This window comes from Stegodyphus dumicola, chromosome 1 (genome assembly GCF_044657685.1).
Source record: "Stegodyphus dumicola isolate Sdum_Otavi_A_Nest chromosome 1, ASM4465768v1".
NCBI classification, from domain to species: Eukaryota; Metazoa; Arthropoda; class Arachnida; order Araneae; family Eresidae; genus Stegodyphus; species Stegodyphus dumicola.
The window spans coordinates 258,045,050-258,063,658 of record NC_140768.1 but is presented as its reverse complement, the minus strand read 5'-3'; the positions used below and the strand labels follow the sequence as shown (position 1 = coordinate 258,063,658).

General features: G+C 32.0%; 1 protein-coding gene across 3 annotated transcripts in view; it reads left to right on the top strand.

The window, feature by feature from the left end:
* LOC118203916 (sterol O-acyltransferase 1-like) overlaps window positions 1-18,609 on the top strand; it is a 65,907-nt gene that overhangs the window by 32,198 nt on the left and 15,100 nt on the right. For all 3 annotated transcript variants that reach the window (XM_035376220.2, XM_035376219.2, XM_035376218.2), the window contains exons 5-7: window positions 5,021-5,168; window positions 10,211-10,336; window positions 13,339-13,414. In XM_035376220.2, coding sequence (XP_035232111.1) covers window positions 5,021-5,168; window positions 10,211-10,336; window positions 13,339-13,414 — 350 coding nt within the window. The remainder of the gene's footprint in view (window positions 1-5,020; window positions 5,169-10,210; window positions 10,337-13,338; window positions 13,415-18,609) is intronic.

The window sequence follows — 18,609 nt, the reverse complement described above, 5'->3', positions numbered from 1 at the left end:
TTTTGAATAATTTATGTTAATCAAAATTTTTCAAAATAATTGACATACAAATATTCATCACTTACACTCTCTTAATATTTCACGCTTCAGTTTGTCTATGTTTCTATTTAAATATAAATAAAAACAAAATATCACTTTTAAAAAAAGTTTCTAATCCGAATAGATTAAGTAATGAACACTTCTATGTAGACTGCCATGAAAAGTACTGACCATTACAACATTTTTTTCAGAAAAAGAGATCTTACTCATAGAATTAATGAATTCGTATTGTAGAAAAAACGTTGGCAAACAGTGCGATATTGATTTTTGCTGTAAATAGTGATCTTTTTCCTTTTTTTATTTACCCTTTTATGGACTAAAATGTCTAAAAAATTTTTTAAAAAAACCTTTTAAATTAGACAATTTTATTTAGAAACGTTAAAATTAAAAATGTAAGTACTTGTAATGCGAGTGATTAGTATATTCAGGAAAATATGGTCTGAATGTGGTAATGAATCAAGTTTATCATTCAATGGTTCAAATCTCTACAAGATTACAGTTGATTTTTTTTATTTTGTTGTACGAAGTTAAGGAAGTAATTGTAATTGCGAAAAATTTCGGGTATCATATTGGTAATCGAAATATTCATTTTGCCCTTTCCTAAAACTATTTGTGTGATTATTTTTTTCGTTTCGTCTGTACGTACGGACAGACTAAGGGACCTTTTTTTTTTTTTTTTTTTTTGGAAACACATTGTAAAGGGAGTTCTGCATGACGATTGTATGTACGTATGTAGGTATGTATGTATCTCGCAGAACTCAAAAGCGATTAACTGTAGAGAGTTAAAAATTTGTATATGGGACTGCTATAATACCTAGATATGCACCTCCGTTTTTATTGCAATTGGCAGTACCTGAAATGTGTACACTCATCCACGCACCCCTTACCCGGCTAAAAGTCCTTACCCAATCTTTATTTTCGCAGTCGTTGGTCGTAATTACAGAAGTGTTTTAAATAACAAAAATATTCATGTTTTTGCAATTTAAAATATTTTAAAATACTTAGTTTTCGACAAATGACGCAATCTAACTTTTAATGCAGTGTTCCTGTTCATATATATATTGGAACACTCACTTATATTTGGGAAAGTTTAATACCTGTTATGAAAAATAAAACTATAAGAAATCTGACTTACATCTGACAAAAATTGACCAGGATACTTAATTTCAAAATAGGCAGTTTCTGATGTCATTTTCAACTAGACCTGAAAGAACGGCTAATTAAGTTAGAATAATGCAAAGAAATATGTTTAAATGAAGTGCAGCAAATATATATATATATATATATATAATTTAATAGGCCGTACAAGGAAGTCATCCACATTAGATTTTTTTTCCTATTTTCACCTTTGACCAGCCTAATAATCTCTTTATTTTCCAGACTAATTTATTTCTCGTCGTCAAGCCGAACACTAAGTTAAACGGAGATACGGCATCTTTCCTATTCCAGGTACAGTCAGTATGTGCTCATATACTTGGTGTAAAGATGTGAAGAGCTCTAATAAAATATATGAAACTAATTTAATGAACCTTAATTTTTTTTAACTCTTCGTCCTTTAAAAAACATATCTCTAGCAAAATGTGCCACCAAACGTTAAAATGAATCAATAGGATAGTTTGAGAAACATATTTTCTATAAAATATTTTTTAAAAAAATTCAATCATGATAACGACAGCTTTTTTCTGGTCATTTTGAATCTGCCCTAGCTTTATTTTCCATGTATCATAATTATCATCAGCAGCGGTTTCCAAGGAATCTGAAGCAATTTCATTTAAACTATCGTGTGTTTAGAAGTCAAAAAATCATTTTCGTGAATTTATTACCAAATTATTCCATCAATTAATACTACTTTTTATGTCTTGCTGTCAAAGTTTTATCTACAAGAAACGAAGCGGGTAAACTTATTCTTCAAAATCAGCTGCTTTTCAACTTAGTACTGTATGATATGCAGATAGCCCTAATGTGCTTTGTTGTAACCAATAATCCAATCCGTTCTGGAGAGAATTTTGGTTTGGACACACTCATAAGGTTGTTATATGAGTCTATCTTTTCCTCATAATATCTCATTTAAATCTGAACAATACTTACAGATAGCTATTAGAAATGCTATATCATTCAACCAATCATCTTCGTTCATAAAGCTTGCATCCTTTCCTTTTATTTCAAGGAAAGTTGCTTTAATTTCCTCAAGCAGCATTCAGAAATTGGTCTGCGTAATTCTCTGTTAGGATCTGAATTTTCAAGAACATTACGTTTCTGCTTGCTTTATTCAAGCTGTGAGAATTAACTAGTAGAGTCTTTTATAATGAAAGAAAAAAATCACTTCCTCGAAGCTTCGACCTCTTCTTGACTTTTTGTATACATCAAAAATAAATTTTACATTTAAAAAAACTGCGGGGTTATTTGCTTTAACAATTTAGATATAAGACGTGTTTAGCTTTAACACTCGTTGCATAAAAAGATTTGTTAGATGTAGTATCGAAATGTTTAGATTTGTAAAACACATTTAAAAATGTGCTTTTAAAAACCGATGCTTGCATTGTACTAAAACTATCCTTTACTTCAAATGAAAAATCCAGAAAAGCACTTATTTATTTCAGTAAATGGCTATCTATCATTCAAGGGCTCATAAAAGTGTTTTATTTTTTTTTTTAAATTCTGCTATGGAAATGGAAATGTGTTTTTTGTCTGATGTTAGGTACACTATTTTTCGTTTAAATTTAAATAAATATTTCTGACAGGAAATTTTCGCTTTTATTGGAAACACCTATTAAAAAATGTTATTTCTTAATGATTTCAAATTACGATTACCAGAAATAAATTAAATTTTAAATATTATAATATTAAAGTAATAGTAAATAGAGTGCCTTTAAACTTAATTTAGGTCATGATTTTTGCATTAAATCACAATTTATTGAATTAGATCACATCATTATCAACGTGCGCTTACATTAAATGAAAATTATAAAACAAAATTAAGCTTAGAGATGTTTGACAATGAGTCGTAAAAAAAAATCGCTAGCTTAAATTTGTTACCTTTTGATTCATCCTTCTGTGACAGCGAAAGGATTTCAGCTGCATCAATAGATTACTTTTCTGTATACACTGAAGAGCTAAAAAATTATGACCACGTACTCAACAACACATTGCGCGACCTTTAGCCTGCAGAACGGCTGCAACTCTGCTTAGCATGGATGCCACAAGTTCTTGGTAAATCACTGTAGACATGTTGTACCAAATGCCTAAGCAGCGGTCGCGTAAAATAGAGATATTCCCACAGTGGGGTGTTCGAGCTCTGAGCTGCCGCTCCATGACATTCCAAATGTAATCTATCGGGATAAGATCTGACGAGTTAGATGGCCAGGACATTAATTGTAATTCATCCTTATGCTCCTTGAACCACTCCAACACAATTCTAACCTTTTGATATGGGACGTTGTCCTGCTGAAATATTCCATTTACAGTTGGGAAGACAGATTTCAATGTAAAGATGCAACTGAGTCACAGGTTCAGACAGCCCGCATGGCTGTCTGAACCATGTCTGCTTCATGGTCTGTTTTACCATTACTAAGGGTCCCAGAGCCGCCCATGAAAATGCCCATCAAAGCATAATATCGCTACCACAAGCCTATATATGATCTGCCGTATGATCTAGGAGATGTATGAGAAATCGTGATTCATCCGACCAGACAATTATCTTACCACTTATACATGGTCCAGTCTTGATTTTCTCGGACCCTATCTGAGCATAGTTAAACACAGTCACAGAGGCACACTAGTGGAACGTCTGCTGCGCAGTCGCATATTCAACAGTATCCACTGAACTGTGTTTCGGAAACACTTGCACTTGGACCTGCATAGTATTGAGCTGTCAGCTGAGCCAATGTCTGGTGCCAATTTTGAGACAATCTCCGACGTCCTTTTTCTTTGATGACGCATGGAAGTCCAACACCTTGGAGTCTACTGCTTATTTCGCTGTCATTTATCCACTTTGCATAAATACTAATAACGGCAGATCGCGAACAACCTACCAGTCGTGCAGTTTTGGAGATACTCGTTCCGAATCTTCGGGCCATTACAATCTGCCGTCTAATAAATTCGCTTAGTTCAGCAGCCTTTTCCATCACTCACAAAAATAATGAATGAATCCTTACCTTTTTCAACAGCAGTTAAATACAATTTCCACATAATGACATGCTTTCCTCTTCATCCAGACGCGTTCATTGAAAAATGTAAGGATGATCATAATTTTTTGGCTCGTCATTGTAAATCTAGACACAAAATTTGATAAATATATAAATCTATATATAATCTACATTTGATAAATATATAAATCTAATCGCTACTTTGAAAACATCAAAAACATAAGAAGCAAACACAAAGTAAAAGAAAAGTAGCAAACCTAACTTCTTTGCATGCTCGAAATTTCTGGGCAGCAAAATCGAATGTATCAGTCTCAAAAACTTAAGGAAGGACATTGATAGTACCGCAACGTTTGCTCGTTAATATTTCTATCTTCATTCGAAGCTTATATGAAAATAAATTTGATCATCCCGTAGTAGTATATATAGGATCACAATCAGCTGTGAAAGTTGAAATGAAATTCTCTGTTAATAGTGAAGTGGAGAGGCCACTTTACTATTATTAAAAGATAATGCAAATCTGAAAACGCGTTACTTTCAATAATGGTAAGCAATATGGTTAATATGTTTCAATAATTCTTAATGTATTTATTCATGTCAATTCCAAAGAATCACCTTGAATGTCTTCTTTATTTTGTTAAGTGGTAATTTTATTGAAATAAAACATTTACTCCCACGTTCATTATTACACTGTTCGTCACTCACAGCGGTTCGTTTAAATTTTCTTTATCCATAAAATCATTCTTCATAATACTTTATTTTTCAATTTTTTTATAGCTGAAAACAAATTCTCAGTTATATTTATAGATAGGTACATATCTATATATATTTATCCGCAGGTTACCACAAGATATTGGAGTCATGATATGGGGAGCATCGAAATTGCAGCTGTTTGCAAATATTTGGCTGTCATTCAATTTTTATGCATTGTTCATTTACCAAGGCTTCCGACTGTGGATTTACCTCCGAAACACCATTCATGCAAAGGCAAGGTCATATCGTTATCATATGTCAATTTTAAATTTTTCTTACAGCAATATTACTGAAGAATGTTCCCTAATATCATTTGAGACAAACTTATATGAACAAACAGGCACGGAATAATGGGACGTTCAATAAATAGCAATTAAAGTTCAATACTGTATGTGATTCAAGTACCTTTAGGACCTAAAGGTTTTAAATTGCTTCTCCCATTGCTATTGCCAAACATTATGTCTTACATAACTGAGACGTTCTCGGTACTCGTAGGTCATACAGGTACTATTCTGTTTTGAGGACCGTAAAAAATCGCCAAACTATTATTGATGCCGCCAAAAATAATTGCGGCGACCCTAACGCTAGAAAGGAAGTATTATACGAAATAACTATCTAAAGATTATTGTTTTAATTTATATGAAAGGTTAATTTCATATAATACTTTTTTATTATTATAATTTATATAAAAAAGGTTAAACATAACTGAATGGAAGCATAAGAGTAAATAAATGTTTCAGATTATTATTATAATTTATATAAGAAAAGGCTAACCATAACTGAATGGACTCTTGCATCGCTCTTTCGCTACCGAGTTATCACTAAAGCATATAATTTCATCTCGTTGGTTGTTCAAACATAATTTTCTATAATGAATGATGCCTTTTCTTTGAAAAAATTCTATTGCAGACTTTTCGTTATGGGCAATTCCCAAATTGTTAAATCTATGGGACATCAAAAAAGGACTTAAAAATTAAACTAGTATTTCAATGCCGTCTTAAGAAATATAGAACTATCTAAACTACGCAATTTGAAATCAGCGCGTAAGCTAGATTTGGCGCGCTGTTAAATGGACGCTTTTGCTAGATTTGGCGCTTTTGCGCATATATTTTCGTTGCAATTTTTTACGGTCCTCAAAACGGAATAATACCGTCATTATATAAATTACGAATTTCAGGCATACATTTTCAGGTTCAGCTATTTAAATCTTAACGGGTCATGAATGCAAACAACAAGTCAAAAATTTTTTCTAATATTCTATCATTTATTCCAAGTGTAATAAATACACCATTGTTTCAGAGCTATTTACGTCCGAACTTAACTTCTGTGGCCTTTGTTTACACGCAGGGAAAAATTACATTTGAACATGAATAACTCGGAATAAAGGATGATTATTTATTATTGATTAGAATGAAACCATCATCTTAAACTAGCTGGTTTTTTTTTTTTTTCTCTGGCTTAACAAGAGCAGATCTGCTCGATCCAAATATAAATGTATATTGCATCATTTACTTACGATATTCGGCCAACAAATTATCTAATTAAGCCAGATTTACGAGACTTTCATGTTTTAAGGATTAAGTAAATAATAATTATTCGGGGGCTCAGTCGATGATGGAGAAAACTAAGCATCCTCCTTTTCAAGCGTTTTAGGAAATCTTTTTATCCTCACCCTATAGAACTGAGCATGTTTAGAAGCGGAAACACTTTCCAGTCATTCAAACACCACCGGCTTCAAAAGCACAGTTTATCAAGCTCGAAGCTCCGAGACTGAATAATGTGGCAATCTGTTAATCCAAGATTTAGGCTTCCCAAACGTTGAAGCTGCTAAACAGTGCACTTTGACAATGGTGCTTATGTCTAGCGGAAGAAGATCTTAAACGTTTACTCGATCTAATTCCTATCAAACATACAGCATTACTTTACTGCTAGTCAAAATTTTATTTCTGCTGATTCCTAACTGTTAAATTTTCCATCCAAATCCACTTTGACACGCTTTGACGTTAAGGCTTGGTCTTCAAATCTTGTGGTGACGGATTGATTGTGGTGACGGTGACCAAAAAGATGTCGATTCAAATGTACGGCAGCAAAGAAACAGGTACTTCCGTATACGAAATTTAAATAGAAAGATCGTTCTATTTAAATTTCGTATAAAGAAAAAAAGAGCTGAAGAAACAAAGAGCTCATGTTGTTGCATTCTTGTGTGCCTCTAAAGGTCTCTGTGAGCTCACGAACAATTATACATGGCTTTACTTAGATTCGCAATCTACAGATTTGAAGTCGTGGAGAGACATTCGCAAACAAAAGATTTACTCAAAAACTTATAAGAGATGATTTTTAAAGGATGGATTTAACTTAAATGCTTTTTATATTGCTTCATACCATCCCTTTACAAAACCTTATCGAAGAAACTTTGAGAACAATCGTGTGAAGAATTTTTCAATAAGTCCTAAAGCGTCTAGAATTTTCCACTAACCTAATATAAATAAGTAAATAACAAGAAAATAATCCGAAATTGCATGTTTCTAGCTGAGGCGGCAGTTATACTAACAGCTAATATAACAACTTCCCATCAATATGGCAAACTGCACTCTGCAACAGGTAGCTTAGAGAATGTAGAGAAAGAGCCATGAGAAATTTGAAGATTGCAGAAGCATAATTACCCAGCGGCGCTTTTGTAGTTGTCACTGAACGGCAACTAGGCAAAAAAGTGACAAAATCATTTTTCTTCTCGAATATCAGCAATTCGAGGCCTTAACAAGATTCTTCTTTAGTAGAATGATATTCTTGGATTTAGTTGCTCAGTAACGATTAATTAAAACAAGTCCTATTAGCAGAAAATTCATAGGGATTTTATCTGTAGAAACAATTACATTTTCTGCTATTAAGGCTATGCTTTTTACTTCTAATTTCCATATGCCATTTTTTCTGACACTATATTTTAATTTGGTTTTACTTCTCAAACGTCTTCGAAAATGATACTTATATATAAAGATAGATTATTATGGATCTAATAAAATTAAGGGGAAAATTCATAGTAATTTATCTGCACTTATTTAGCCATACTGTTAGATTAGGAGTATGGCTAAGTAAGTTTTCTAATTAAATGAAATCTCAACAGAGTAGTTCCTTTTTTGCGTTTTACGAAGCTTTTTAAGGATTTTTAATTCACAGGAGGAAGCAAATAATTAATTTTGATAGTTTCTTTCTGCTGTAAAGGACATTTTGTAAAATTGGTTAGAATATATTATTCTTTTGAATTTAAAATATGGCAAACTTTCGATTTGTATTGTAATTAAAATGCCAGTACTGAATTTTCGCATTTTAGATTTTAAAATTCTTCAGTCTTTTTCTCAGATGTTAAACTGCATTATATAACAGACAATCTCAATCAAGCAAATTAAACATTAATGCTATTTCATTATCTAAAGTTTCAGGTATTAAGCATTTTTTTCAGCAGGCGATGGGAAAAGTGTGCTCTGCCCTCGCTGAAACTCAAACTCCGGATTTTCTGTTGTTGGCCAGACTTGCTTTCCATTACACCTCGAAGGCAAGCGATAAGAAGAGCTAAAAAATATTACATTCTCCCCCACTTAAAGAGGGATTGAAGAAAAGGGTATCCAGTCGATGAATACCTGCCAGTGGTAAATTATCATTCACCACCTTTCAGGCGCCATATATAGAATCGTTTAGAATTTTTCGAAAACAGGAACCCGCAGAACTTCTGCCGGGATTCGAACTCCAGACCTCCCAATTGTTAACCGGATATGCTTTTAGTTACATCACGAAGGCATCAAGTAAGGACGATAAAAAAAACTTTACAAAATGGCACTTAACAGTGAAATACGAAATTAGGTTACAGTAAGTTATTCAGATTATTTGTCTTGAGAACGCACAACGCATTTCAGAACTAGATGCCTTCTGAAATTGATATAAAGCCTTGCTTCGTATCACCTGCAATTATTTACTCGGATCTGGCTGCGATGAATTTAAATTGTATCAGTATTTCACCTCGAAATTCAAGATTTTAAATAAATAAAAATATTAATTCGTTTATTCATGTAAATGAAAGGTAGCTGACATGTGACGGTAAAGAACAGTCGAATTCCATGTTAAATTTCTTTGACCTAAATATTGTCAATGACTTCTTTTTCTGAAGGCAAACAACTCATCTTACTTTTCACTACTTTGGAATGTCCTTTTTTCCTGTTACAACATTGCAAAAATTTCACAGTTAAGAATATTTGAAGGAAATTTTTAATATGCATAACTTTTGTATTTAACATCTACAGCGATTTAATTTTTATCAGGGATAATAAAAAGAAGTATTCCAAACTGGGGAAAAAATCCTACTTTTTTTATACAGTTTTTTGACCGGTCACTTGCAGATTAGGCATTCCTCTAGAATTCTGGCCAAATCTATCGGTCATTTGTCCGTCTTATCAATGAGAACGTTAGCCCCAGTTCACCTCAGAAAGTGAATGATATGCACCTATTTATATGCATTAATTTATTTATTTATCTACTTTACATGCATTTAGTTTAACAATATCTCCTCTTAATGAGTGATTAAAGTGAATTTCAAGTTTTATTATAGCCTCATACTTTTTGTTAAATTGTTCTCAATTAGTCGCAAACAAGCCGTTGAAAAATTTTGAAAACAACTTTTTGAATGTCAAAAGTTAGATGAAAATATATTTGTAATAACGACGTCAATAGGTATTTAAAAATGATTTATGAGATTCATAAGATGTTTTAGTTTATTATTCAAACGCATTAAGATTTTACGTGAGAGACTGAAAAGGTTAATTAAGTAAAGCAGCCACTGATAAATACAGCAGATTAACAGGCTTAGAAATACGAATTTTCTTACACAGATTTGAATTTTTTTACTTTCTGTTTGGTTTATTTTCAAATTTTTCATCATAAACAATCTTTAAAGTAGTACTGTACGAGTAAACATAGTACACACTCAAGTTAACCTACCAAAATTTGTGCAAAATTTTTCTTCTACGTATGAAAAACAGAAAAAGGGATAGATTAATATGAATGGGATAAAAAAATAAATGAAAAGAATGTTATATTATGTACTATATTTAATAGCAGTGAAAACGTTTTAATTCAATTTTAACACTTCATAATAAATCATAAATTTATATTGCCTGATGTTTATCATTCTAAATTTAATCATAAGTATGATATCAAAAGAAGTTCCAAAGACTGCAACTTACTTACTCATTTATTTAATTATCTTTATTTTTATTTGTTTATTTTAGCTTGCTGATTCAATTTTCCTGCTTCTTTACGTTGCGTCCATAGTTGTTTTCTTCACTGCTACAGCTTACATGTCTAGGAAGCATGATTTCCCACCCATTACTGGTTTTGCACTTGTGGCAGAACAGGTATTGAATTACGAATTTTCCCAATTTTCGTAATTTTGACTATTGTACCTCTTTTTGTTTTCTATGAACGTCTTTCTATAAATGCAATGGGTTATTTTTTGGTCATGAAACAATGTTCTAATCCGAAAGCAAATTATCGAAGATTGAGTAAGCAGCAGTTATTTAACAATTAAATATTTAAGACACAATAACACGCCGAATAAATACTAATTCAGAAGTCAAACAACAAAAATCAGCGTTAATTTGCAAAATTTTCACAGGACTAGTTTCGATGGTTTTACCGAACCATCATCTTCAGCTGCAAAACCGCAAATGAACAAGATAGGAAATAATGCTTAGATAAGATAAGAAAGCCTGGACAAGAATAAGCAAGTGGCGCCATCTGTTGGCGAAACCAGAACTAAAACATAATTTCTCTAAAAGCCGAAGGCAAATTTGGATTGGAATTAGGATCGTTAACTAGAACAGAAAGATTTTTATGAATGTGAAATGCCTCTAGAAAATCCAGTTCTCCAATGGAAGATGTTTTTTGAATAATTTTGGCAGCAGAAAAATTGAAAGTGTGATTTTCGGACCAACAATGTTGAGCAACAGAAGACTTCTGTGTTTCCTTTTTTCTAACATATGCTTCATGTTCTTTGACACGAAATTTTAAGGCTCTCTTAGTTTGGCCAATGTAAATTAAACCGCACTGGCAAGGAATCCTATAAATACCCCAGGAATTCATATCCGGAATGGGGTCCTTGAGTATAGAAGTTGGAATTTTATTGATGGGAGAGTAAACAACCCGAAAGTTAAATTTCTGCAAAATATGTGCAACTTTATAGCTAATTGATGGAAAGAAGGGAATGACAACAGAATTTTTATAATCTCCTAAAATAAGAGTGTGGCTTTTGGTGTGTTGAGATGAGAATTTTTTAACTGCTTGATTAATAATGTTCGGTGAAAAGCCCCTGTCAATAGCTCCAAACTGGCCCTTGATGAAGAACTAAATTATTTAAAAGCAATAGCTATTGACAGGGGCTTTTCACCGAACATTATTAATCAAGCAGTTAAAAAATTCTCATCTCAACACACCAAAAGCCACACTCTTATTTTAGGAGATTATAAAAATTCTGTTGTCATTCCCTTCTTTCCATCAATTAGCTATAAAGTTGCACATATTTTGCAGAAATTTAACTTTCGGGTTGTTTACTCTCCCATCAATAAAATTCCAACTTCTATACTCAAGGACCCCATTCCGGATATGAATTCCTGGGGTATTTATAGGATTCCTTGCCAGTGCGGTTTAATTTACATTGGCCAAACTAAGAGAGCCTTAAAATTTCGTGTCAAAGAACATGAGGCATATGTTAGAAAAAAGGAAACACAGAAGTCTTCTGTTGCTCAACATTGTTGGTCCGAAAATCACACTTTCAATTTTTCTGCTGCCAAAATTATTCAAAAAACATCTTCCATTGGAGAACTGGATTTTCTAGAGGCATTTCACATTCATAAAAATCTTTCTGTTCTAGTTAACGATCCTAATTCCAATCCAAATTTGCCTTCGGCTTTTAGAGAAATTATGTTTTAGTTCTGGTTTCGCCAACAGATGGCGCCACTTGCTTATTCTTGTCCAGGCTTTCTTATCTTATCTAAGCATTATTTCCTATCTTGTTCATTTGCGGTTTTGCAGCTGAAGATGATGGTTCGGTAAAACCATCGAAACTAGTCCTGTGAAAATTTTGCAAATTAACGCTGATTTTTGTTGTTTGACTTCTGAATTAATTAAATATTTGTTATTTTTGCATATAACTGGCTTTTTATATTTCAAAACAGAAATTCGCAGAGTGCTGCATATCTTATCAAAAATAAGTTTAAAAAAATTTAAAGGAATTCAGATTTTAACATCACATCAGAGGGTTTCTTAAAATTTTTATGCTCTCGCTGAGCTCGCAATTTATCAATGTACTCTTAAACTCACTCTTACTAAGACAAAATTTTTTGTCTTTTTAACTTTATTATTAAACATCGCTTTTTTCTCACATTACGCCACATACATATCAACCGTAAAATCACAAAATTTTTAAAACCAGTTTATTTTTACAGTTTCCGATAGATTATTTAAGTATTTTCATATATATATTTCTAAGTTTTCCCATCTTTTTTCTCAGTTCATCATATCAATGTTCAGTTTTCTTAACAAATTTATCTACATAACTTTTGTCTTTACAATTTTAGTAATAAACATCAGTATATTCACACTTACGCCACATAAAATTAAACAGCCATATAAAAAATTTTAAAAGCAGCGTACATTTAGAATTCTCGATAGAGTGTTTTGCCATTACTTTTTTCACTCTTTTCTAAGTACATAATCTCAGTATTCAATTTTCGTAGTAAGATGAATTATACAACCTTTTTTTTTTATCTTTTTATTATTACTTTTGTATTAAAAGTCAACAGCAAAGTGACAAAATTTTTAAAAGCACATATCTTCAGAATTCCGATAAAATACTAAGTATTTTCTTTTCTTTAAAAATAATACTTTATGAAAACATTTGGTGACAACATGCTTTTAATTGAAAAGTGATACGGACCAAAAAGCGAAGATCGAGACTAATAGCACCACTGTTGCTTCTAAAAAAGGGGCGATTTTAGTTTATGTTTATCAAAGAAAATCAGTCCAGCAACATGTTTTACATTTATCAAATTTATTAATTTAAGATTATGGAGAGAGAAATAGAAAAATGTTTCATCATAAGAGTCAGAAATAAGTTTAGTAGAAATATTTAGTTGTCTTCAGAACAACTACAGTATTCAAACATCAATTTTAAGCTTTTAAAATTTTAATTTTTTTTATCATTTTTAAAATAAAAGTTTTGAACAATTATTGAGGATATTCGGAAACATTGAGTGGTGAACACTTTCTTTCCGGTCATTCAACTATACTTTTTTTCTTAAATTTTAAAGTACATTTTATCTCTATTTCTAATGACGGCTTTTCTGTATGCAAAATTTAGGTTAGAATCTTCATGAAAGTCTACTCCTTCGTTAGAGAAAATGTTCCACGAGCAGTACGATATAATCCAAAAAAGGGTAAGTTATTTTTTAAATTAATGTTACATAAAATAAGCTGAAAGCTTGTAAGATATTTTCTCCCTCCCTTCTTTTTCTGTAAGGTATTTAATTTATAAGGTATTTTCTCCCTCCTTTTAGCATATCTTCGGGGTGTAACGGTAGCACACTCGGCGCGTATTTGAGAAGTCCAGGTTCGAGTCCTGCCGAGGGCATTGCTTATTTTCATGTCTCCTGCTTGAAAATAACCGAATGACTTAATCTTCTAAATATAATTCATTAGTTTGTTTTGGTTTATTTAATTATGGCAAAGCACATTAGGGCTATCTGCCAAAGGGCAGGGATGCCTTCGTGAAGGACTTTCTAATGGAAAATGACTCGTATATACACGTTACACATGGGGAAAACCACAAAAACGCCCATGCAGCCAGCCCGTTTGCGGGATTTGAACCTCGGACCGAACTACCAGTGTTCAGAGACTTTACCGCTCGGCCGCTGGTGGGCCTATAATTCATTAGAATTTACCAGTTAGAAAATATTCTTAATTTAACTTAGAGAAGCCTTAGTTCCCTAAGAAAAGAATGTATAAGGTATTTTCTCCCTCCTTTTAGCATATCTTCGTGGTGTAACGGTGGCACACTTGGCGCGTATTTGAGAGGTCCAGGTTCGAGTCCTGCGGAGGGCATTGCTTATTTTCATGTCTCCTGCTTAAAAATAACCGAATTACTCTACAACCTGATTACAATTCTTTTCCAGTTTATAACCATTTACATATAATATGATTTCGCAATTAATTTTTGTGTTTCGTTCGTAACATGTGACTTTTTACTTATCTGGTTCCTTGAAAATCTGAAGACGCGTTCATTAGTTTCAGCTAATGGCCAACTGCCAAGAAATTTAGCGTTATATTTATGTATTTGTAGCTTACAGATTTGCTGTGGATTTAATACTAGCATTCTTTTCGTGAAAATTAATTTCGGCGAATTTCTCCGAGATTATGAAAACGTATCAATTAGCCCGCTGTACTCTTTTTATTTCCTTATACTAAGGAAACAAATTATTGTAATCCCGAAAAATTTCGGATATTTTATTTCAACGAAAATTTCCATTTTGACCGCTCTCGATTACATTTGAACGGTGCTTTTGCGTTACATCTGTACGTACGGACAGAATAAAGGAATCTTTTTCCCGAGACGCATTGTGAAATGGATTTAAAATGGTTTCAGAAGAGATTTTTGTGACGTCTGTACGTTCGTATATGTATCGCATAAATCAAAAACGAGTACCCTCAGAACATTGAAATTGTGCATATGGGACTGCTATAACATGTAGATGTGTACTTCCTTTTTTGGTTACAATCGGCTGCACCAAAAGTATATAAATCTTTATATATATATATATATACACTCAATCTGTTACCCGGCTCGATGAGTTAAGTGTTTTTATTCTTATATTTGGGTAAATTGTGCATTTTTTTCCTTTAAAAGTGGTTGCATTATATTGTTCTAATGTTCCGTTAAGGTTTTTATGCTTTTAGTTAATCGACATGAAATAGTTGTAGAATTATTGACAATTTAAAGGTTGTTTATATTCCACTAAGCCGATCGATGCCGCCATAAAAATTAGTAGCATAGTGATTTAAGTCAGTTTCTGCACAAACTTCAGTGTCTTTTTGCCGAGTAGGGCCAAAAGTTTTGAGCACCCAAACATCTGTCTTTCTGCCTAATTTCAATTTATTTAAACTTTAATTTTAATTGTAAAAATTTATTTTAACGTTTTTTAATTCTAATTAGTGGTTTAGGTTTTTGTCTGTATTTTAAAATTTTTAATGAGGAAGTTTTGAGTTTTTATGTATATTTTTCTTGCTGAAGCGAATCCATGTAGAATTTAAAATTCTATTATGTTTCAAACATGATTTCTCTTCTTACACTCGTAAAAATGTGTGAGGCCCCTTTTGAAGGTAGTTACGAAGTATTTTAAGATATGTTTTATGGTTTTAAATTTAAAATACCAGCTCATCAATGTAGCCGTAAAAGACTGCCACCTAATTTTCGTGCAGTCTAACTTCCTAGCTAGAAATATCACAACCAAAGTAAAATCCAAAATAAAATTGTTTCTTAATACGTCGACTTGATAGTTACGCAAACTGAAATTAACGGAAACAAAACTCCGCAAACTCATGGGTAGAATAATAACTACTCACTACAGATTCAAAGTTAATCGAGTGTAATTCACACTATCAGAAAAACGTAATTTAAACATTTGGGTTCTTCCTGACCAATAACCTGAGAACCGCAGCAAGCAAAATGTTGCCTCAAAACCAGATGTAAACAGCAGTTTCAATCAACCTAAACTGTTAAATACCCTCTGGTAATCTTTGAAACTAACTCTTCATTTGTACCTAAAATTAATTTGCACTCTGAATCTGGTGAAAACAGAAGTATAGAACAGTCAAATTAGTAAGATAATTTATTGGTTAAAGTGAAACCTTACAATATTACTCCTTTCTGAAGTGGTATGAAAGTTTACATAAGATTATTAATTCATCGGAAGATCTGAACCGTCATCCTCAATTCTCACTTTTCATTAGATAGTTTACATAACCCAGAGTGAACTGCTCTCTGGAATGGATATGCAAATTCTTTGCAATTTAGGCCTGAAGTTTGCCCCAATTATCTACCATACTAATAAATTAGTAAGAAGTTGAAAATATCTTAGCATAATTATTTGACAGATATATTACAATTAGTCAACGTAAGCTATTTTAATCAGCTTTTCTCAGCAAGGAAACTATATATTAGATTAGCTATTTCCTTCCATAATAAAATGTTTTGTTTCCAATAAACGCACATACTTTCGCTGTTCTTAAAATTTCATGTTGTATTAACTTCTATAAAACTTCTATTAAGTCTTAAAACATCCATTCTTTTTTAAAAACCAGTTTTGTCTTACATAAATATTTCACAAACACTTCTCATTTTTATAATTAAACATTTTCCTCCAAGAAAAATCCTTAGCATATTTTATGTCTTCAATGTTTCTTTGTATTTTGCACATATACCTGTCTCATAAAGTTACTTCCTTAATACAGAATTTCGAGCGTCACTACGTTGACGTGAGTGTCTTACGTTCTCAAGGAATAAAAGGTCCATTTTGTAGAATTAGGGGAAATCTGATAGCCGACCTGTTATTCAACTTCACCATCCCTGTGAAAATTTTTTTGAGTCACGCAATACCTTTCTACTAACAGCAAATAAGAAATTTCTACAACAAAGATAAACAGCAACTGAGCAACAACCGCAAAACATAAGCAACTTCTTTACTATCTCTAAATCTCAGAAATTTCACTTGCATCACTAATAACAAGAAACACTCTATTTTCTTATGCAATGCGTCTAAAACCAGGAAGATTCGATAGGTGTTAGAAGACGGTAAATGAGTAGAACAAATGGTAATAATTTTTTATGACATGCTTATAGGTCGTTATCGACCTTTTTTATTAATAAAGAGTTTATTTGCAATATGACCTTTAGTTTCTAAATAATGTAAATCCATTTCTTGTAATTTTGGAAAGTTGGGTTGTAGAATTCACTGCTGTGGTATTAGTGCTAAATCAAAAAAATATTTGAACTTATGTCACATAAAAAATTGCCGTAAAATAAGGTATTAATATTAAATCTAAAAAAATATTTGAACTTAAATCAAAAAAAAAATAAATAAATGGCTACTATTTTGTTTCAAAACATTTATGAATGTTTATTAAATAGAATCATTAGAGTTTCAAAGATTTTTTTATTTAATACTTTGTTGAATTTTTTTTTAACTTTTAGTGAGAAACTAATTTTTTGAAGTGCTATCTGAAACTATAATCTGAAGTTTTCATACAGAATTTTTATTGAATTTTGTTTCATTTTATTTTCAGTATTCTGAGACATTCAATATATCAAAATACGAATATGCTTACAAAGGTTTCTCGTATTACGTTGCTAAGAATCCTAAAAGTTCGATTAATATGTGTTAATTTGAAATATTTTAATGCTTTTAAATAAAGATGAAATTCTAAATTCATATAATAACCACCAAGAAATATGGGAAAATGATAGTAAAGCAAATAAGTATGTTTAAATTGAAAAATATGCAGAATTTTATCTTCTTTAATATCGTTTCAGTTTTACCTATTCTTTGGGAACAAATAATTCAGCATATGAGTAAAATGCACTGTTTGCTGATTGTGTGCTTTTAAAGCAGGACTTCGTTGATAAAATATGATGAGGAAGGAAAAGTGATAAGGAATATATACTTGATATATCCTTATCAATTTATGATAATTTTCAGTAAATTTGAGAAAGCAATATGTCCAAAGTAAATTTTCAGAATATTTCTTATAATTTGAGAACTATCTATCTAATGAACATAGCTTTTTGAACCTCAGAATTTCATTTAAGTTCTAAAAATAAACAAATAATTTCACCGTTTTTTTTTTGGTTTCTAAGATAAGAAATTTGGAAGTGGTGTTCAGTTTTTACTCCTTGTTTTACTTCGTGTGACCCATTTGAAATAATCTTAAAACCTTAAGGTAGATTTTGATTCACATTTGAATCTTTTTATAGGAATTTCATCGAATGTATTAAAATTTTGTAGACTTCCTCACGCCTTTTGTCTAAGATGAATGTTGAGGAACCTAGTGAACTGTGTAGCGACTTGTCGCTGAGTTCAAATAACTAAAGATGTAGACTCAAGAAGGGTTTAACTACCCTTTATTTCACTCAATTAGGAATAAAAATCGGTCCCTTTCTCGGGCTTACAACAAAGCCTCCACGTGGGCTTTAACTCAGAATAGGAAGTAAGAAACAAAACTATAACTAACTAAAGGAGACTTAGTTTTACCTATTCTTTACTTAGACTCAAAGACCGAAACACAAGTATATACTAAACACAAGTATCTAACTTAGCTGGGCCCTAATTTAAACTTGTCGGCGAATATCAAAAGGTACGTAATAATATGGCCGAGCGTAACAGCTACAAGAGAGACTAAAGAGGTTTTCACAAATGGCTACAGTCTCTGCTAGACGGGATTTTTCTGAGAAACGAGATTCTGGTAGCACTAGTTTAAAAGGGAGGATTCCTAGAAAAAAGAGCCCCGCTGGAAGCGAAGTGCCTAGCTACGAAAACAATGTTGCAGCTACGCGGGATTTTTTCAAACCTCACCGAAAATG